The 22,800-nt window shown below is 36.4% G+C and overlaps 1 protein-coding gene across 2 annotated transcripts in view; it reads right to left on the bottom strand.

Annotated features, from left to right (window-relative positions):
- The window catches only part of LOC113045497 (dihydropyrimidine dehydrogenase [NADP(+)]-like), a 52,761-nt gene extending 34,883 nt beyond the window's left edge, over positions 1–17,878 (bottom strand). For both annotated transcript variants that reach the window (XR_003275993.1, XM_026205899.1), the window contains exons 1-5: positions 17,266–17,878; positions 11,436–11,543; positions 10,924–11,070; positions 7,306–7,516; positions 276–460 (exon numbers count right to left, since the gene is read on the bottom strand). Coding sequence is in view for 1 of the 2 variants with exons in the window: in XM_026205899.1 (XP_026061684.1) it covers positions 276–460; positions 7,306–7,324 (204 nt within the window). In the remaining variant the exon portion in view is untranslated. The remainder of the gene's footprint in view (positions 1–275; positions 461–7,305; positions 7,517–10,923; positions 11,071–11,435; positions 11,544–17,265) is intronic.
- Between the last annotated feature and the right edge of the window lie 4,922 nt (positions 17,879–22,800).

The following is a 22,800-nucleotide window of genomic DNA, read 5'->3' as shown; positions in this document are numbered from 1 at the left end:
TCAAGTAAGAATCTTCTACTGTTTGAGTGTCAAAGCCAAAAAGCACTCAAGATGTCACCCTAAGAAAAAAAAAGTCCCTGTGGAATAATGCCCTCGCTATAAAAACTGTGAGCGTAAAACTTTGAGTGCTACACTAATGCTGAAAATTGCTGGCACTGACACGTAATGAGAAGCAGGCTCTGAGAGCTACACAACTGTGGCCAAACACTAAGTATGTTGTGTAAGACGTCCAAATGCAGAATGAGATGGATTGGCTTATTGAGTGGAGAGCCCACCTGGATGTACTTGTGTATGTGCCAGGAAGCTTGTTTGCCATCGTTGACAGACTCCACGGTGGTGTTGGCCAAGCCGGCGATGTCTCCGCCGACAAACACCCAGGGTTCACTGGTCTGCATGGCTTCGCTGTTCACCTCAGGTGTCCTCCATCCGTTCATCTTTTCTGATTCCAGGGCCTTCTTCACTGTTCCAGCACATAATATTAAAGAGATTGGAGTGTATCAAAGCTAGACTAAAACTTTTTGAACAACTATGTCAGGACACCCTGGGCATTAAAAAAAAAGAGGCAAGATATTTAAAGTGTACCTGAATTTTACCTGCAATATTTCCACTTCAGCACAATCAAATGTACTTTAGAATATATTTAGCTGGATTTCAGCACTACGTCCACACAATAAAGAGCATTACGTACAAAATTAGTTGCTTCAATTTAGCAGAATTTATGTATACCGGTATTTTTATTAAGTACATAAATATGTAAATGTATTTGTAATATACTTAGCATGAAATACATTTTATCTCAAATGATTTTTATTTTTCACTAAGGTGATTTCAAGATAACATATCAAGATAATTCAAAATAAAGCTGACAGTGTGTTTTTTTTTTTATTTTATTTTTTTATCCGAAATCGACTGAATCCACAGGCATTGTTTTTGAATAAAGGTAGTTCTTAAAGAAACATAATGATTTCAAGTGACTTTTGGACTTAAATAAGCAAATATTTAATATTTACATAATTATTTCGTAGGAGAACTGGACAGGGAAAAAACTACATTTATAAACATTTATAAATACATTCACTCCATTTATACATTTACAAGATACCAAACCACTCATGCAGCATTGTGGGATATTATAGGCAGGGCCCCGATTAATATAAGGGCGGGGCTAAAGCCCCAGGGCTCACAGATTAAGGGGGCCGACGTGATGTAGAGGAAAGGAAAAGTAGACCTATGGATTGGCCAACGGGGGCACCCAAGGTTTTCTTGCTGTGCTGATTGCCAAAATCCCACCATGCACCCACATTTTATTGTAAGTGCTATTTCAGTCCAAAAGATATGAGCGAAAAAAAAAGTCTTTGTACACGTTTACACAAGTGTAACCTCGGCTCTACTGTAGCGCATGGGAAACAAACACTAAAAGCCAAGTGATGAAACAGCACTAAGATACCTGATTAAAGCATGCAATGCAAGAGAACTGCTGGACCACACCAGACTTGTGTCTACCGCCAGCACAGCGCTGACAACGACTGTGGCTCAATACTTTCGCCGCTCTATTGAAGTGATAATAAGCAGTGCTTACCCATTTGAATTCGACACACGACACTTATATGTGAACAGAAAAGTCTCTGTGGTAAAGCTACAGTAAGCAATTTAATCCACAGCACCACACCTTAACATGCAGTTACTGACATTGTAGAAATATGGCATTGTTACTTATTGCCTATTAAATACTGGGTCAAATAAAGGCAATAAGTCAATTTTATAAAGGTTTAATAGTTAACTCTTGATACATGAATTTGCTTTTTTTTTTCATTTGGGCAACTACAAAGGAAAATTTAATAGTTCTAATAAACTTTCATTGCAGAAAAATATGATTTGAATATTTAAGAGCCTGCTGGAATATTAATATTGTTAAATGCATTTTAAGTATTCAAAATATTTTTTGTTTTCATCCATTATTTATTAATAAATAATTTATTTGCTACAATTGCCCTAACACCAGCAAACATTTATGGGGGACTGTGTGGACCAGATGGGCTGAATTTAGCACGAGTCCAACCCTGGTGATTCTCTTCTTCTACGGCCAGAAAGAAGACCTAATAATACAACTATTTAACGTAAACTCCTTACGGGAGCTGCATTTTCTTAACAGTTGTTGCTACTTCTGAAAACCTGTTTGAATTCATATAATGTATTTATCCTTTTAATGTGTTGTAGCCTGGAAAATTTTGGGTAGATACTCACTGTATCTCTCTGTGTTGGAAATTTGATTAAAATAATAAGAAATATTATTATTCCTGTGGTAGAAAATGATAGGCTACTATGGGGGCCCTTGGGTTTGCTATAGCCCCAGGGCCCTATGTGTTCTTAATCCAGACCTGATAGGCAGCTCTGTGCTGCATTCAAAAGTCAAGCAGATGACAGCAGTAGACAAAATGTTGCACAAACCCGTGAATTGCCACCTTCTGGGTGTGCAGCAATACCGGATATGGATACGGATATGGAAATGGTGTCTATGCTTGCCCGGACACAGAGAGTTTTGAGCTTGAGTGGAAGCCTCCACCGTGTCCCGAACCCTCGAGGCTTGACGATTCGTTTCTGAGGCACTGAAGAACATGCACAAGGATGGGCATGACTTAGAAGTTCCTAAAGAGCCCCGCACCACTACTGACCTCAATCTACGGGCAACGAAGGTCACTGCATGGTCTCTGGGCCATGCAACGTCAACTATGGGGGTCCAGGAATGCCATCTCTGGCTGTGTCTGGCCCACATGATGGAGACCGACAAGACTATGTTCTTAAATGCCCCCATGTTCTCAGACTAGCCTCTTCGGCGTCGCAGTGGAGAACTTAGCCCAGCAGTTCTCTGCCACACAGAAGCAGACAGAGGCCATCAAACACATCTTGTCCTGGCGTACAGCTGCTGTCTCCATCCAGCCGCTGATGGCAGTGCCTCAGTTCTCAGGAACAACACACCAGTGGTTTGAATCTTAGCTCTCAGATAGGTCCTTCAAGGTATCTTGGAGAGGTGAGGTGTCCAAGTCGCAACATCTAGCTACTGGAGTGCCTCAAGGAGTTTTTGGACCACTTCTCTTCTCTGTCTACATGACATTACTAGGTTCTGTCATTCAAAATCATGGCTTTTGATATCACTGCTATGCTGCTGACACTCAACTCTACCTCTCATTCCATCCTTACTTTACAGCATATTTACACAACCTAAAACTTCTCACAGTACTGTAGCTTTGGAGGCAGGTTTCTTAAAATGTCTTGAAGTCGTTGCTACATTTCTTCTGGATTTAGTTTGTCTCAGTTTCATCTGTTTCTTCATGTAATCACGGACATATTTGATGATGGTGATACCAGATCTCCATTCTCCAAGGGGAGCACCGGCTGTTGTCAGACTAGTTGTGCATTCAAAAATCTCACTAAATTATTGTTAAAATTAATGGCAAAATTAATTATTTGACTAAGAGCGTGGTTCAGTTATATATAGATCAGTGAGTGTGAGCGCTAACTATGCCAGAACGCAGATCTTCTGATACATGCTGCATGATTGCATGAATATATCTAAGTGGCAAAAGCGATAGATGTGTACAGCAGTATATTGTCAGAGGGCCGTGTCTTTAAGACATGGTCACGCTTCACAGTCATACAGATGCCCTAGCAGAGTAACCACTCTGAATATGTTCGAGTCGACAACCCAACAAACATTTTCTTTTTCTTTGTGAAATGCCTTCCTTGCAAGAAAAAATTTGGCTGTTGTCTTTCAAATAAATGCCATTGTTTTTGTCATCAAATGCAATGGCATTCGTACAGCTTCTTTTGTTTGTTGACGTACATTCTCATTCTATTCAGACTTTCATTGAACAAAAATCCGTAAAGAAGAAATCAGTATTTTGGTCTTTTTCCATCATAATTAATCCATACACCAGCACTTACATGTCTTCAAATCTGAAGCTGGGTTCGTTTACACTGCAAAGCTTAATGCACAGATATGATCTTTTGGCCATATTACATTTTTTGTATCACCTGTTTACATTACACTTAAGACACAACTCAAATCCAATATCTGATTTTACTGTTATACTGAGTTTATATGGACAAATGAAAGCTGTCACTGATGTCTGCAGTGCAAAATTTGACTGAACTGGTAAATTTAATGTAATCTTGATGGCTTGGAATTCCAATAAAAATGTAGATGTAGCTATAGTATCTGTGTGTATCTGATTTAAACCACATTTGAAAGAAAGCAGATTTTTGCGTTTATGCATGTAAAAAAATATCCGATTTGAGTCACATGTGAGTAAAAAACAGTCACGTAAGCAAGTGTAATGACATATTCAATATCACAAAACTTTTTGATTTTATAGGATCTTTAAGTATCCAAATACTTTTTGGTGCCACTGAGGACACATAAGTTCTCACTTAGTGACTGCAAGATTTTCTCTAAGCTGAGAAATGAAGACGTGTCTTTGATGGAGGAAGAAATGACAGTCCCTCTGGATTCCTGGCTGAGACAAGCAGAGGAATTTGTAACCCTGACGGCCCTGTTGATGCTTTAGCTGTGGCTGTTATTGTTGAGTATATTTTCCCTTTCATTTTTTTTTTGGGACCAATCCCCTGGTTCCTCCGTCAGCTCTCCTCGCCTGACGCTCCAGTGATCATGAAGACTGCCGGCCTCATCACTTTCAGCAAAAAAAAAAAAAAAAAAAAAAAAACATTCTCACACCATCCTGTTTGTTTCCCTCCTCACCCCACCTTTCCCTGTCTGTCTCATACACACACGCGTGAGCTGTGGAGTGTAACAACTCTAAGGGACTCCTGAGATCTTCTCCTTAAATGAAATGACCTCCTCTCAGAATCCAGTAGCAGTCTCCAGAGCAACTTCTCATACAACTGTTCATTGCCAAGCTCCATTAGAAGATGGAATTAACATTGCTATGTGCAATACAAGCAGGAAGACACTGGCAAGAAATGAGACAAAGCCACTTTGGATGGATGGAAGTGAGAATACAGAATGTATCACTGAAATGCAAATATATTATTTTATTGTTATGATGCTGAAACAGTGATGTGAAAACATCACACTGCTTCAGAAAATAATTTTAATACTATAAACCTTTTATTTTAGTTGCAAAGGCAACGTTTCATTAGAGTTAAATTTATTTAAACTTAAATCCTTCATCAAATATTTAATTTATATTTATTTCAATTCACTTATATATAGTTTTAGGTTTGGTTAACGATAACAACCCTGGTCCTGAGCCTTTAAAACTGCACTTTTTGTATTTCATAAAAGAAAATAACAGCATACAGGATCAGAACAACTTGAGAGGGAGAAAATTATTTTTGTACTACTGTACTTATTTTACTGTTAAAACTGCATTGCTTTGAGGCATAGGGGCCTGAATACAGACAACGTCATGCTTCATGGGGTCCAGCAAAGGGTCCCCACAGTGGTAAAAGTAGCCAGTCAGCTGCTCATCCCGCTGGCCAGTGGTGATATAATTACGACCAGCCTGCCCACCCAAGATTGCAGGGGGAGAATTTCTCACTATCTCAGCTTTTCTCTTCTCTAATGCTGAAACGCAACCCTCTTCTGTCGCCTCAGCTGGCCATTGGAGTGGATAAGTAATTCATATATTGGGCAAGGTGCGGGGAGTGAGTGGCATTTATAGGCTTGCTATCTCTGAACTTCAAGCCGGTGATGAAGCGACTGTCTGCTCAGAGACATTACAGTGTTTAGGATGGATGACAGGTCCGCTAGAGAGCAACAACACTGGGACAACAAAACGCTAAGTAAAGAAAAAAACATCATGAGGAGGTGAAAAATAGCTGGGTGAATGTGTGCTGACAAAACGACACAAAGAAATGCACTGAGGTACAAATGTCTGAAGCCACATCTGGGATTTAAAATCTAATTTAAGACTGGTTCTAAAAATATAAAAGAAGTGAACATTAAATATTTAATACTGTACCTCTTTGTTCATTAAAGCAAATCATAGAAACCAAATACTAGGAGAAATACTCAGACATGAAAAACTAAATACTAAACATTTTCAAACTGTTAGAGTTAAATTGAAAGTTAAAACTAAATTAAAATGTAAAATTTAAAGTTACATTCTTCATCAAATATTTTAATTAATTATAATATTTATTTCAATTCACTTAAAAAGATGTAAAGTATATATATATAATTGTATTACATTTTATTTAATTAAAAATGTAATTTAATTAATATTTTTAGCAAACGCATTTAAAACAATAAAAAACTATCGTAAAGCGACTCATAGAAAACGCTCTTAAGCGCTAAGATCAATCGTTATTGGGAAACCCGGCCCTAGTCTTAAGTCTTTAAAATTGCACCTTTTGTCTTTCACACAGGATACAGGATCAGAACGACAAGAGAGGGAGTCTAAATAAATGTAACTCTAACGAAAATTAGAAATGTTGCCTTTGCAAATAAAATAACAGGTTGAAGTTTTAAAATGATGAAAAATAGTATAAAGATTTCTATTTGATATGATAATAATAAATAATAACAAAGCTGCCATTTTGAAACGTGGTTTGCATGATTTGAAGACATTGTTCTTTGTGTTAAAAAGTAATAGCCTTTTTTTTCTTCTTTTTTTACAAATTATATAATAAATATATAAAATACAATAAAAATATATATTATGATAAAGACTAAACAAAAAGACCTTGGTTGATATATATTGAAGGAGAACATAATATGTGATCCAGACATAATATGTGAATGTGTGGTTGATGTTTTTGGCTAATCTGTTGAAATAAGGTTGTATTTGTGATGGCGGATTGATAAAGGATTCCCATAATGAAACAAGGCTCTCATTTTGAGGGTCTTATCATCTCCTGCCTCTCCCTCAGAGTGATGGTTATCATGCTGTGGCTACTAAAATCTGCTAAGGAAAGATAAGTGGGGTGGTGCTGAATGCTTATTGACGAGAGAACAGTCTGGATTCTGTGATGGCTCACTGGGGAAATCTTTCACATGGACCACAGGAATGCCAACATGTGCTCACTTGAAACTACATTAAAACCAGTTATTAACTGGGCTAGTGTGCAACACAAAACGATACATACTGGAATCATTCATTTGGGTACCTTCAAACTATATTGCCCAGGAAACAAATACAGTTAGAGCATGATGAGAAATGTAATTTTTACTACATACAACACATGCAGCTTCAAAAAGGAGTTAAAAAGAATAACAAATAAATATAAGCTCATTAATACTAACTACAGCTAATCTCCTTTCTGATTCACCAGGCTCAATCTTACCTTCTGGATCGTTCAACATGTAGCCAGAGGCATTGATGATGAAGTGTACTTTCAGGTGGACAATTTTTTCTCATCAACAACCCAGGTCCCATCATCCTGTTGCTCTGTGTGGCAAAAAACGCAGGCCTACAACACGCCCATCTTTCTTGATTACCTCACAAGGGGACAGGAAGGGCAGGAACTCACACTTTTCCTCTTTGGCCACCTCCATCTTAAAAACAGAAATCAAAAGAGAAGCATGTGATCTTAATTGTAAACATTGGAAAGCCTAAATAAAATCAGCATTCATCTTTAGAAAGTGGTTATGACATCATTATACTTCGAAACTTCACAGAAACCTGACTCTTCCTGAGCCTGCTTACAGACAACATCAGCTGTACCGTTTATTTGGAGACCCAAATCTTCCATGTGAAAATCTCCTAAAAGTTTTTACAAAGCCAAGTTATAAATCCCAGAAAGCATTTTTTGTATCTTCTACTCTCTACTTAACCCTCCAGTTTATCCTACTCCTTCCACTGTATCTCCTGATAACTTTTCCAGTGCATTGCTTCTTTCCCCTTAAGAGTCTCCAATAAAACACTCTAGTATAAACCACTGACCAGGTTCACAAGTATAAGAGTCCAAAAAGCCTCCCACATGCACTTTTAACTTCCTCTTCAACCCTTTTTTGCTCTCTTACATTCTTTTTCATCACTTCCACCATCACCTGACCTTCTTGACTTCAGGGCCTCTTCACATTGGTTTGTAGTCATGAACATCTGACAGGGTATATGAATCTTTACTGCCCTTTCTCAACAGTGAAGAGCAGTAGTTCTCAACAGGGAGGTAGTGACCCCAAAATGGGTGACAAACCGATGGAAGGGTTAAAATGAAATAATAATAAAAAAAAATTGTCCATTGTGAAGCAAGGCAATTGTAGAACCACGCAAAATTTGCTGTGTTCAGCCATGTCCCTAAATACACCTGCAACTTCATTTCAATTGAGTTACAGGGTCTGCATTGTAGATTCAGAAAAGAACCCACTAGATTTAATGGAAAGGACCTACCTCATCTCCAAACCCAATGGAGTTCCACAAGGTTCAGTACTAAGACCAGTTATGTTCTTCCTTTACACCTCTCATGGCTACATCTATCATTTTCATTGAGCTGATAATCAATTGATTCTCACTTTTTGACAACCACATTTCTCACAAATCACCTCATACCTGGCTGGCCTTTCTACCTAGATGAGCAGCTGTCTACTGAAGCTAAATTTATATATATATATAAAAAAACAAGCTTCTGTGCATCCTATTTAAATTCCACTCTTGCTAAGACGTTGTCATTTCAATAAACAACTCCACCATCTCCACACACAGAAAGCCAAGAACCCTGATGACTGGACAACAACCTGTCATTTGCACCACATCAACTAACCACAGTCAAGACACATAGATTGCTACTGCTGAATATCCAGAGTCAGCCCTTTCCTTTTTCCTTGCCGCAAATTTCTCCATTGCACACTGACATTTGAAATTGCAAATACAGTTTCAAATATACTTTATTTAAAAAAAGAAACCAAGCAGTATCTTGTTTATTTGGCCTAGGTTTTATTGTATATATATATATATATATATATATATATATATATATATATATATATATATATATATATACACACACACATATGCACTTGTATTTGTACACAAATAATTTATTTTCCTAGCCGATAAAGTAATACATTGTATGCTTACCATCTGTTAATCACAGTGGTCTTATTTGTCAAGCTAAAGAGCTTTTTGTAATCATTCTGGATAAAACAGTCTGCAAAATTCTTTAAGCGTACATTAACTGAGAGTAGAAATAAAATTAACACCTTTTTGATAAAAAAATAAAATAAAAATTCCTTCCATTATGAAGAGGCTTAATTTATGGCCATGGTGCTTTAGCACACCCCTGTTTGAACATTTGCAGAGCAAAGGCAGAGCTAATAGTTGCTGTAGTTACACATTTCTAAGTTTAACTTTCTTGTCACTGTTGCCATGGTAGCGTCGCAACAGTTGTCATTGAGAAAAGAATATGTCTTAATTACTTTGTTAAAAAGCTCCACAGATATATAAATATTATTATATAAAGCTCAACATGGTCACCTTTACAGAAACTTCTCTCACTTTTTTCCTGCCAAACTTTTCCAACTGCTTTTACTCAAAGGTTTTTTTTTTTTTTCTTTTCTCTGATTAGCACCGGGCAAATATAGGCATATATACAAATCGTATACAGTATATACTGGAGGAAAGCAAGATTAAAATAAATGTATTTGCTATTAATAAACTGTATATAGCATTAAATGGAAGACAATATGGCAAATGTAAACATTTTCACAGATTAATCGACAGACCTCTGTTCAAGTCTTAACAGCACACACACATACAGACAGTACTGTGAAGTTACTAAACATTCCCCACAAAAAAAACTATTTTTCTATCACCATTGAACTACATTACTAGTTTTTCTAAATATACATAATATTTAATGTGTATCCTGTGTAATACATACAATTGTGTAATACATAAATAGTCTCAAAATATGTTTTATAAACAATACTGTATTTTCAGTTCTGTATATTAAGGTATAACCATTGTATATAATCTTTATTTGTAACTGAAAATATATATATATATTGTATAGGAAATACAGGCAGAATTAATCATTTTAAAACACATACGACTTCATTGTTCACGTATGTTTGTTTTTTAACCTTAGGTTGTCACACGTTTATTAATTTATTTTAACAGAGAAAGGTGTTCTATTAACTCCAGCTCACTCTGGCGTTACCTCCAGATCTTACACTAGATTTCAGATCAGTTATCAGAGATATTTTACTCTGAATCTTTATACTGTCAGCTTACTCCATTAGGTTAGGCCACTCGGTTTTTCTCAGCTAACTTTTATCACTTTTATTCCGACTGTCTGTTGTGTAATCTACAGCTAGCTGTATTAACTTTCATACGGTTCCATTTGAAATAATTAATATTTCATGTAACTATTCCACATAACAGACAGGATTTAACAAAATATCTGTAATAACTGAGACAATGGCTTTCGAAACTAGGCTACGTTCTCAATTGAGCAGGTTTTAGAGGAAATGTGGATAATGAATATAACTTCACTTTTTAAATTTTTTTTTTTCCTTGAATAGATTATTTCCAATTGGGAATATTTTAGGGTTTTATGCAGGTGCCAGACAAGATCATTTTAAAGATGAATTGTGTTGTTTCTGTGCAACTGTGTATACACTAATAATAGTAATGATAATAATAATAATATACTTGAGAGAGAGAGAGAGAGAGAGAGAGAGAGACATAAAGGTACAAAACAGATATTACCTACTGTACGTCCCTTATAAAAAAAAAAAACTATCTGTCTATCTATACTTGTCATTTGAGTGAGCAGTAAAGACACTGAGAGAGTTTGCCAGAATACTAACAAACAAATAAAAAACATGTCAAAATCAATACAAAATGTAATTTAAGAGGACAAAAAGAGAAAATGTCTTCTTAAGGACGTGGGGTATACAGCTGTTTTTTCAATAGGAATTTATCACTGGCTGCAGGTGCTGCTGAACTCATTTTCTTTTACCTCTTCTGGAACAGCGTGAATGTTGGTGAAGCGCTTTCTAAAGACCACAAAGACTCGTCAAGCTCCACAGCAGAGAGCAGAGGTGGCGCAGTCAAACGCTGTATCTCCTGGGCCTAGGACGTTCACATTCCCATGCAGTTTTGGCAGCTGCGAACGGCAATTACATATGCCAGCAAAAGACACGTGCCACAGAAAAAAACAAAGTACAAAAAAAAATACAAAAAATAAATCAACAACAAATAACACAAATTGTGAAATTCAGTGCATTGAGATTCAAATATCATTCACAGAATATATTAACAGTTTGACCACTTAATTCCACAACTGAGATCTATTAAGAAAAGTTTATTTTTTTTTCCGGTCAGTGTAATATTGTTACAGGAGAACACAATAGGAGTAAAATAGTAAAATTACTGTGAAAATCTGTAAATTCACACAATTTTTTATTTATGTAGTTTTTTTTATGTTTCACCATGTTGAAAAAAAATATAAACTGGAATCTCTTTCAGTACCTGTTTTAATGGCCTTTGCAACCAAGGGTAGAAAATCCTTAGATGTGTAGAATCCCTGTTCGGTGGTCAAGCCCTCAAAGATCTTGTCCCTGTTGGCTTGTGGGAGACCTGTGCAGCGTGAAAAAATTAAAATTAAATATATATATACTATATATATAGTGTGTTAGGATGAATACACCTGGATTCAGTGTGTGACCAGTTGCATAAAACAACATGGGAAACATTGTGCCCTTTCATATTTTGAGCCAAGTGGGTTCAGCATGCAACCGGTAGACAAAGAGGACATTTATTTCAATAAAAAAAAACATCAAATGCAGCAGCAGCTCATCGGCGGAGGCAGGGGAGGCACAGCTTTCCCAAAATTTTTGAGGTGAAAATGGGAGGAGGATGATTCAATGTTAATAAAATTCACAATTAATTTCAGTTCATGTCTCAGAATGTGTATTTTTTGTTTGCAATTTCACCACTGTAATACCATAATATGTTACTGAAGTTGGAGCTTTTCTATCGCGAATGTGCCGAATCTACTGATGCACAGCTGCTAAATGATACAGAAGGTGAGGGGGAGAGCTGAGCGCTCGTGCCTCCGTTGGGATTAGGTTACAATTTATTTGAAGGTATTCTTGTTATGGTGTAACTATAGCTTTAAGTAATGAGTAATATTAATTAACTATATGTACTTACTATATGATTAGGATTAAAATGTATGTTTGGCTCAGGGTTACTTGCATATTCTTATATGTATAATTTATTGTTATTGTAATAGCAAATACAAGTAACAACGAACACATTATATTATATTATATTATATTATATTATATTATATTATATTATATTATATTATATTATATTATATTATATTATATTATATTATATTATATTATATTATATTATATTATATTATAACAGAACCAAAAATCCACCAAGTGAGTTGCAACTGTCACTTGTGCCCCTCAAAATAAAATGAGCTGCATGATTCCCCTGAACACTAGAGCATCTGGCATATTGTAATAGGGCAAACAACCCATGTTGAAACCTCAGCGAAGTCATGATTGGTGAGGCTGATATCAACATTATGAGTACAAACATTAACTGTAACTACAGACCATAAACACACTTATAAATCAATGATCTAATAGAGTTTGTTTGGAATAGTGTCCTCTGCAGACATGCAACGTATAATAATGAACTAGAGCAATGGCAGGCGCCTTCCTTAAGAAGTATGTCGATAAGACAAAGGGCAAACAGAAATGGATCTAAGGGATACTTAACCCCCTGCCACTTCAAATCTGTCTATTATGGCTGGCACGCACCCCAAGGATGTACCGCATGATGGAGGCTATCAATCTTTATCTGATTATGCCCATCATCACTGCTTGAGTGATGAACACGGAGGCCTTGAAGCAGCAGATGAAAACTTTGTATGCCGAAGTAACAGAGAACAGATGAACATGTACGACATGCAGGAGGTAACTGGAAGTTCACAGATGCTCCAGGTACAAACAAAATATTGCCTGTACTTCTTTCCCATCATTATAGATTATTTAAAGTCTGTTCTGAACAGTGTAGGTGCTTCATACAAGGCAACATAAGGATAACTGTTCAATTCACAAAGTTGTGTAGCTGAGAGATGTCTAAAAATGTAATTTTGCCTTGAACCGGCTAAGAGCAGTTGCTTCGTAACACCATTTGACACTTCTCAGATCAAATCCATGCACAAATTAAATACTAGTCTTTTCCCGTATGCTTATAATACATTAACCAACAGCAAGAGCTGAAGATAAAAAAATAAAAAAAAATACTGTGATTCACAGACTGGTAATGGTTTTATAGGTAAGTTAAGTAGAGAAGTAGATGTGGTTTTAGAAATAAAATCTTGCGAGGAACCCCGAAGGTGTTTTGCGAGTTCCTCTTCTATTTAAAAACAGCTTTAAAAAGCCCATATTTAGTACTTCAAAATAACAACTACTTTAACGTTCTCCAGAATGATTCAATGATCCAAAAAAAAAAAAGAACATATGACAGTCTATACACATTGTATGTGTCAAATGTGGTCACTTGATTACCCAAGTAAAATAAAATGTAAAATTCATTTATTTCATACCAAGTATGGTTCAAATCTATTAACATTTACTGACATATTACTCAAGACTTACTGATATACAAATTATAAGTTAATTTGTACTACTTGTCATGCATGTCTACTGTGCTAGATTTTGAAGATGCTGGAGATTCCAATAAACCTAGAACTTTATTGTAATGAACACCAGGAAAGCGCACGTAACACTGGGGTGAGATGAACAATACCGGACGGGAAACGAGGGGTTGGAACACACTTAAATACAATGAAATTAACGGGACACACCTGGAACAAATGATAAAACAATCAGGACAGGAACAGGAAGACCAAATAATGGAAAAAAATAAAACATGGAGCACTTGGGGGAAGTAAACAAACACAGACACTGAACAAAATCTGACATTGTTATTATCATTATTATTATTATTTTACATATATAAATTAAATATTTAAATCTGGAAATAAACAAAGAGTTAGGAATTCTAAAACAAAAGTAAGGTCTCAGAACCCTGTATATCTATGTGGTAGACATTTTCCAGGAGTTGTTTTAGTCTTTTTTTTTTACCGAGGCGAGTGTTACATACATTAGGATTTTGAGCCATTTGTTTCCAGATTTTATACTTGAGTAATAGGGAAACTCTTTGTTTTCTGTTCTATGTCCTGTTGTGATTTTCTAGGCTAACTATTTACAGCATGACCAATGGGGAAAAATAGAAGAATTTGAGCTTTTAAGTAATGATTTAGATGGATTTTGGCTTGTACTGTTCTTGGATTAGCACCACAGCGAGGACATAAATCGAAGCTTGTGTGACTAACAGCAACACCAAGAAGTAATATACTACAATAAAAAGTAACCAGCTCAATTTTTGGAAGTTCTGCTATAAATGTAAAGCACAACATATTGATATCCAATACACCATCTGCTGTTCAACTTTAGTTGAAAAGTAGCTCTTAGACTGCTTTCTTTAACAGCTTAAATGCCATATGCAGTAAAAGGACACAAAACAGTTGAAAAGACAGTTTTATCCTTCCCTGACAGTGATTGCCTTAAATCCAGAGTTTTCCCCCAGGAGTCCCTGCAGGCACTCCAGGAAATCCATGGAGAATAAACCTACAAAATATAGCATTTAAAATTTAAATTATATTTCTAACTATGAACTTTCTAGCTGTCAAACTAATGATTTGAAAGCATTACATAATGCAGTAATGGTAAAGATCTAATTAAAGTTAATATAAAGTGACACTGAGAAAATCTTTTCTTAATAAAATATTATATTTATTAGGCAACTCCTGGCATTTCATAAGCTTTCGTAGGAAACTCAACTCATGTGACACTATGATACACACGCTGACCTCAGTAAGACCTCCTCAGAGTCATATTCATTAGAACTGAACATCTAGACCAATCTGCCTACCCATATGGTGTAGTTTAGAAGCTGCATTCATCTTTTTCAATGCTTCAGAGAAACCCACATGAATGCTGCTAACCTTAAAGCATTCTGGGCTTAATTGCCTCCATTGTGAACGATTTTGTGGTGGGTGTACACAGAAAACAATATTTTCAAGGCAACGGTCCAAAAATTTATATTTTGATGATAGCCATTACTGAGCCGGGGAACGTACGACATGGCAATCACATGATAAAATGACAAAAAAGGGTGTGCGTGGAACACGGCGGTAATTTTTACAGGCCGAAAAGAAACATCCTTATCTGTGTTTTTTAACCATTTCTCTCTCTCAAAGGCAAAGGTACACATTTGCATGTCAATCACTGTAGAGGCTGACATTAGAGACAACATGAGAGAAGTGGTGAAAAAATATCACAGAGGCGCGAATGTAATCATTTCCTTTATGATTCCCAGCGTATTGCCGTTGCTTTATGAGAAAAAGAAATCCCAGAGCAGTTCTGAGACTCGCCCCGTCTCAATAACAATAAAGCTTAGCTACCAAAAAGTAGTGCTGTTCAAACATAATAAATGATACGTATCCCTTTTAATTATAAGGAGAAGAAAGAAGCACAAAGTACACAGTCAGCCTCGAGGAATGTTTGAATTTCTCAAATCAAATCAATACACCAATGCACACAATATTTTCTTACTTTAATAAAAATAGAAGGCAAAATTACTCAATGGACACATTTCTTTCTGCTCAAAAAAAAAAAAGGATTAGTTGAAGTTGAAATTCTGTCTTCACTTACTCGACTTATGATCCATATAAACTCAAATGACTTTTTTTCAGTCACACTTTATGTAAAGGTCAGATTCTCACCATTTACAAACCATTAACTATTACTTAATATTTAAGTAATATTTATGCATTAATAAACTCCTAATCTGTTGCTTATTAATTGTAAATAAGGTTGTTTTTAAATATAGGTATTGAGTTGGATTATGGATGTAGAATATGGTCATGCAGAATAAATGCTTTGTTAGTACTAATAAACAATATGTTAATAAAAGGCATGCTAATAAGCAACTAATTAATAGTGAGAATTGGTCCCTGTAAAGTGTGTCCTTGTCTTCTTCTGTGGAACACAAAAAGGTATATTTTGAATAATGTACTGGTCAATCTTTTTCAAATTAGAATAAATAATGATTGGAGTTTTCAAGCTTAAAAAAATGTCCATAAAAAGCACCATGATAGTGGTCCACACAACTCATGCACCATATTCCATGGCTTCAGAAGTCCTACAACAATTTTCTGAGACGCAGAAAAATTAAGTCATTATTTATTGATGATCTTCCTCTTCAGCAAGCTGTTAACAGCTGTGACTTTGTGGTTTGTGAACTGGATCAATTGATTCATTGAAAAGGTCTGATTCAAATCAACAGTTCCTCATGAATCAGACTGCGCTACTTCTTGCAAGAACTTTAAAGAGAGATAAAGATGATTTAAAAAAATCACATTTGTTATTTTCCTCACACAAATACAGCTTCAACTGGAGATGTTTTATGAAGCCATTTTATGATTTTGTGGGGGTAGCGGTAGATTGTAAGAAAGGGAAGTAGATTAAATTATCATGAAATGATGAAATAAGATTTGTCATTTAAATGGTAGATTAAGTTATAAAATATAAATAAAATTAAAGACGCATGGATGAATCGGTTACAGTAAAAATATGCATTAAGAAAGTAAATGTGGTGAAATTCCATTTTATAAAAAAATCCTTATGTGTTTAATTAATTAAAAAGTCATACATTTTTATGTAAAAAAATATATATATATATCAGAACTCTCATTTATTGGCAACTCTGAACCACTTTTCTCATTTACTGGTGATCTCTTTAAGGTTAACATGGACATGGACATCATGTCTGGATGGAATAATGAATGTGCCATTTAACAAAGAGTGCAGTTATCCGTGTGAGTGTGTGTGTTCAAAAAGGAATGACAGATTGAAGGACATAGAAAAGATGGGGTGATGGAGAGCAAGGCAGAATACAAGACATGCAGGAAGACAGAAAAAAGAGACAATGAAACATGGAGCATTACACAGACAGGCCAGTTAGATATCAAGGGAAAGGAGGACAGGGGTTATGTGCTTCCCTTGAGAGTAAAAAAAAAAAGTTTTTACTTCACAGAGTGACCTCCAATGGAGGAGAACACTGATTTTTTTAATGCAGGGACTAATTAGTTTCTAGGCAAAGGATGTCAGCAAGCACGTGACAAGTTTTATTCAAATAAAGAAAACAGACATGCACATGTGAGCACACACAAAATAAGTAAAATAACCTCTAGAGAGGGACTGACCAATGCCAACAAAGACCACTCGGAAGCCCTTTTTCTTCAGCGAGGTCAAAGTCTGCCCCAGTCCCTTCTCAAGAAATACCTGTCAGAAAAACAAAAAAACAAAACATCCACACTGCATCTGTCTCAGCTGCCTCCATCTGTCTGTATTATTCACATAAAGAGGATGTTAGCGTCAATTATTCCACGCTGCTGTGAATTCCAGGACATAATTACATCAATCATCCCGCAACCTTTGTGACGGCAGTATACAGACGAGTATAGTTATGATACATTAGTGCAAACAGAGGGATTCTATGGTCACATGTACTGCTATGTGTTGGAGTACAAATGACAAATAGACCTGTGGTACACAAGCGGTGGGTCACAGATCTATTCGTAAAGGGTCACGGGGCACAGGGTAAAGTAACGGCAAATGCAAATAATTAAGCGGAGCTAACAATATAAATCAGGATTGTGCAGCAATTCACCTGACACCTGGTAGAAGCCAGTTAAATTAGACACCTGCCAACATAGATGCAGCTCACATGACATTAATAAAAAAAAAAAACCTATCAAGGTACAGGAAAAGGAAATGGACTGATACTGAAATTTTGATTGATACTCATAAGTTGACCATTTCATCTGCCAATATTTATATATATATATATATATATATATATATATATATTTTGAGATTTGCTAAAGATTCCGTTTTATAGTGTTATTAAATTATTAGTGTTTAAAGATAGTAAAAACAGACTAAATTAACAGCACAAGTAAATATCCATGAGAAAAAAATAATAATTATTTGAGTAAGATTAAGTGTTTTGTTCACAGAATATGGTGGAATCTGCATCAGCACAAATTTTCTCAATTAAAGTAATTGGAAATAGAATTTCTTTGCTAAAAAATGAATAAAGTGTTGAAGGTCTGCTCGTGGTAGTAGATGTCCCCCTTACCTAACCTTAATCAACCTCCACTGAGTTTCAGAAACCCTTTCCCTCACCCCTTCTGTCTCTCTCCAGCTCTCTCAAGATGAAAATCAAATTAATCATGGTCAGGTGATCTGGATGAGGACTATCGATTGCCATTTCTCACCATCGCTGCTCTCAGGCACTGGACAGATGGATGTCTTTGACACTTGCCTCACTAATGTGGCTTTTAATTGTGTGTTGTTAGCTTGCTTTTTTCCCTGCATGGTTATTAATGTCAGTGACATTTGGCTGTTGATGGGTTGGAAGGATCTGACATCCCCCAGTCTCTCTTTCACTGGTACCTTTACACCAAGATCCTTCATCAGATCAATCTCAAACTGCACCACCTCATAGGGCAAACGGAACTGAGGAATTTCAGCAGTGCTGCAAACAAAGACAGGGAGACACACAAATACAACTTTTAATATTTGCAATTGTTTCTTTGTGGCATTATAACCCTATTGATTAGTCATGATCAGGATGCCCTGATCAATCAGTCTGCTGAGCTCTTGTTCAACTTTGTCTCTCTAGCTCATGCTTGTGCCACCTCTCATTGAAAATTAATGACGTCCAGTTACTTTGACGCTGTACAAATCGATGTCCACATGAACAACCCCATGATGCATGTGAAAGATATAGTGCATTGGACAAGATCTCATTCTCCATAGGGCGTGAGTAAAGTAATAATAATGGGAATTACGAGATGGTGTATAATTCATACTTCTTCAGGAAAAAGCTTCCGGGGCAAACGACCCCTTTTTAAATTGCACATGTTATCTCTCTGCACTCAAGCACATGTTCTGCTCATTAAAGATCCAGGGGGAATATATAAAAGAGAACCTAATATTACCAACACAAAACCAAATAAAAAATACTAGGGCTGCTGGGCAATGATTAAAAATTGTAGTCGCGATTAATCACATGATTGTCTGCGATTAATCGCAATTAATCGCATTGTTATGTACAAAACGAATACAAATTTTTTTACAGCAGTGTTCCTTTTACATAGTAGCAGTTAAAATATTTCTTGTAAATCTTAACTTATAACATTAATGTAATTAAATTAAATATAAAACAAGCTATTTGTCGCTGCCAGGACATTAACGTTTTAAAAGAAAATATATTATTGTTTGTTATAGAAAAACAATTTACGCTCAGAGTCCAGAGCCTCTATCATAATGTTATAATGGGCTTCTTCTGAGTAGAGACCTGCAGGATCATGGGACCCAACCCAGCAGGGTACGGTGAGGGACAACATTGATGTGCGGGTAGAGACTCGTGTGAGCGGGATTTGGGAGAATAATTAGGGTGTGCTTACACTTGGCAATCTTAACCCCCAAAGCCAGGTTCGTTTAACCAGTGTGATCATTCCATTTAGTAGTCCCTGGCTCGGCTGGAAGAGGTGGGCAAGAGCGCGGTTCAGTTATATATAGGTCAGTGAGTGTTAGTGCTAACTGCGCCGGAGCCAGATCTTCTGATACGTGCTGCATGATTGCGTGAATATTTCTGAGCGGCGAGAGTTATAGATATGTAAAGGAATATATTATGAGAGGGTGTGTGTTACCGTGTCCCATACGAATCAAAATAATACACCACAAAGTTAACAAAACAATGCACTCCACTGTGCTGAGCGAGAGAGCTTCTCTGCTGCTATTTCTCATTTATGAAGTTGTGATTACGATTTTGTTGTATTCTGGTTTGTGAATGCTGTGGCTTAGCCTAAATAGTTTGATCGGGAGTATCCCCTCCTGTGACCCATGATTTGTCTTTCTGTGTATTCAGAGCCAGTGATCAACGGACTTTCATAATAACAATAAAAAACTGTGTTAACACGCAATAAAATAATTATCGATGTTAATCAATTAATACATTAACACATTAATAACGTGTTAACTTGCCAGCCCTAATAAATACATATGGTCCCAATTTATATTAAGTGGCTCTAATATCTGTGTACTTACATAGTAACTAGATGTGTACGGAGTATGTAACCACAGTGTAAGTAAACATTGGTACATAGTATCTACAGCTGTAATATTTCTGTAACTACACACATGTAAAAACCCTCCGAATGGTTTGTGTAAGTACAAATGTGTAAAAGGGCATATATAACTACATTTAGTAACAACAATATGAATAAGAGTAATTGAAACAATTTGATCCAGTGGGTGGAGATGGGTTTATGCCTGGAAATGGGATACAGGGTGTGGAAAAGGGTAGGTTTAAGTATATGTAAAGTGGGAGGAGATGGATCTCAAGACCCTGGAGTTGGTACACCACTGTAATACCAGTGTACATGGTAACTCCTCAGGAGCTGTATTCTTAATATAAAGTGTAACATTCTGGACACCAACCACAATTTATATATAAAGCCTAACTTACTGACTGCTGGTGTGTAACATCAGAGTAATTACATTGTAAATCCATAGAAATTGTTCACTTAATATAAAGTTTAACCCTTTATTTACCAAAAAGTGCTGTTAGTCCTGTTACACATTAGTACTTTCATTGCCAAAAATTTGTTGTTACCAATGTCCTGTTACACATTACACTATGTACCAATGTGTACTTACTGTACACTGTGGTAACATACTATGTACACATCTAATTACTATGTAAGTACACAGGTATTAGGGCCACAATATAAAGTGGGACAGTCTACTTGTTTTTATAGGCCGTATTAAAATGACTATTTTAGTTTTTGTTTATTTGATTGACAAATAACCAACCTATAGTATTTTTGTCAACCAAATTTGACAGCTAAGTCTGCTGAAAAGATGACTATGATAGCACATTGGTAATGTTTTTCAGGAGAACAACATGACTACAGTGGTCCACCAGCAAGACCGAGACCAGCATGGTTTTTCAAGCCTAGGTTAAGAGGATCACTGAAGAAAGAAATTCAAAAATCATTTACTTGACCTGAGGCCACCGATGTATTTCTGTTTCTCAAAGATGGTGATGTTATCGTAGCATAGCCAAGCCAGGAAGGAGGCGCAGCTGATGCTGGCAGGGCCACAACCAATGAGAGCGATCCACATGTGGAACCTCTCCGGCATTTCATGTGATGGAAGAAGCTCTGGATTCCTGATCGGAGGGATGCCCATATGCTCAACTCCTGAGGAGAGCAAACTTCACCTTTATTCTGGCTCCATAAAATACACATTTTCACATCAATCCTATTTCCCAGGCACTGTAACCTCTGGAATATTTATAAGGAATTAGTGTGCAAATTACAGTTTAAAGTTGACCTCCCTGGAGCTTTTTACAGTAAAGGCACAGATCCGCTTAGGCCTAATGAAACAACATTACGCTGTGATTGCCTTATTCTCTTTCCTCTCTTATTTAGCTCCAGAAAGCCTTTCAGGGCCCTGTTTGCATCATCTCAACTGACTGTTTACCAGAATCCGCCCAAGGCATCTAATATGATTTACTGTATGTGATGTACTTACAGTTCCTGCTTTACACTAATGCAGGCACTGGTCTGTGTACAGTATGTCGGCAAGCTCATACTGAGGAGAGGATGGTAGGCGAGCGGCCACTGATGGCCCTTGTATAGGGCTTATCTAATCAACAGGCTGATAAACAACCCTGGCCTTTCACATTTGAGAAGAGAGGAGCTGTCATCTCTGTGGTGAGAGGTGACGGGGGGAAGCAGCTGACGGGATGGTATGGCTGGCCTTTCACTTGCAGGACTCTCTGGCCTCTCAGGATGATTTGTGTGTTTTTTTTTTTTTTTTCATGGAGGGGGGATGTGAAAATGGAGCGATTCACTAAGGTCAGGTAAAGAGAAGATAAGACGGGGTGAAGACGTGAAAGCTAGACGTTTGACAGATGGACACACTAGTTTTAGAAATAAGGGCGAGCAGGTTATTGTAAAGCTGGGTCATCCTACAGAAAAGCTGCCATACGTGGAAAAAGCTGCCAGGGATAACCATGTTGTAATATATACATTTTTAGTACACAAAATAAAACATAATGTATTTTTTAACAAGAAAAGTGTCACTAGGTACTGTATGCATCAACCCTTTTAGTCATATTGCCCTACTAAAATGGTAAACTATTCCTTAACTTATAAATAATATATACACCAGTAACAGTTCAGTTAAGTTTGAGGTCAGCAAGATTTTAGCACATTGATATCAGCTCAGAAAGATTTCTGAAGGATCATGTGATACTGTTCACTTGAGACATGGCTGCTGAAAATACTGCCCAGAAACGACTTGCATGTTAAAATATAATAACATAGAAAATGTTGTGGTAAAACAATAATCAATACATATTTAACAACAAATTAGCCAATAAGCTAAACAAATAGGGCAGTGCAAAGTACTAGGTAGGCACCATGAACAAAAAATTTATAATAATTAAATAAGTTCACTTTATTTTACTTTTTCTCAAAAAGATTAAGACCTAAAGAAAAAATCAACAAAGCAAAGGCTAACGTTTTCTCTCCCTACCTGAGCTAGTTCTTGATGTACAACTTTGAAAAAAAAGTCCATTCCATCAGAGAAAAAGTCATTCCCACTGAGTTTTCTCAGAGGAACTAAAAAGAGCCTGGTGATTGTTATAGGGATGTGAG

This window comes from Carassius auratus, chromosome 27 (genome assembly GCF_003368295.1).
Source record: "Carassius auratus strain Wakin chromosome 27, ASM336829v1, whole genome shotgun sequence".
NCBI lineage: Eukaryota > Metazoa > Chordata > Actinopteri > Cypriniformes > Cyprinidae > Carassius > Carassius auratus.
This window is presented reverse-complemented; position numbering and strand designations above follow the sequence as displayed.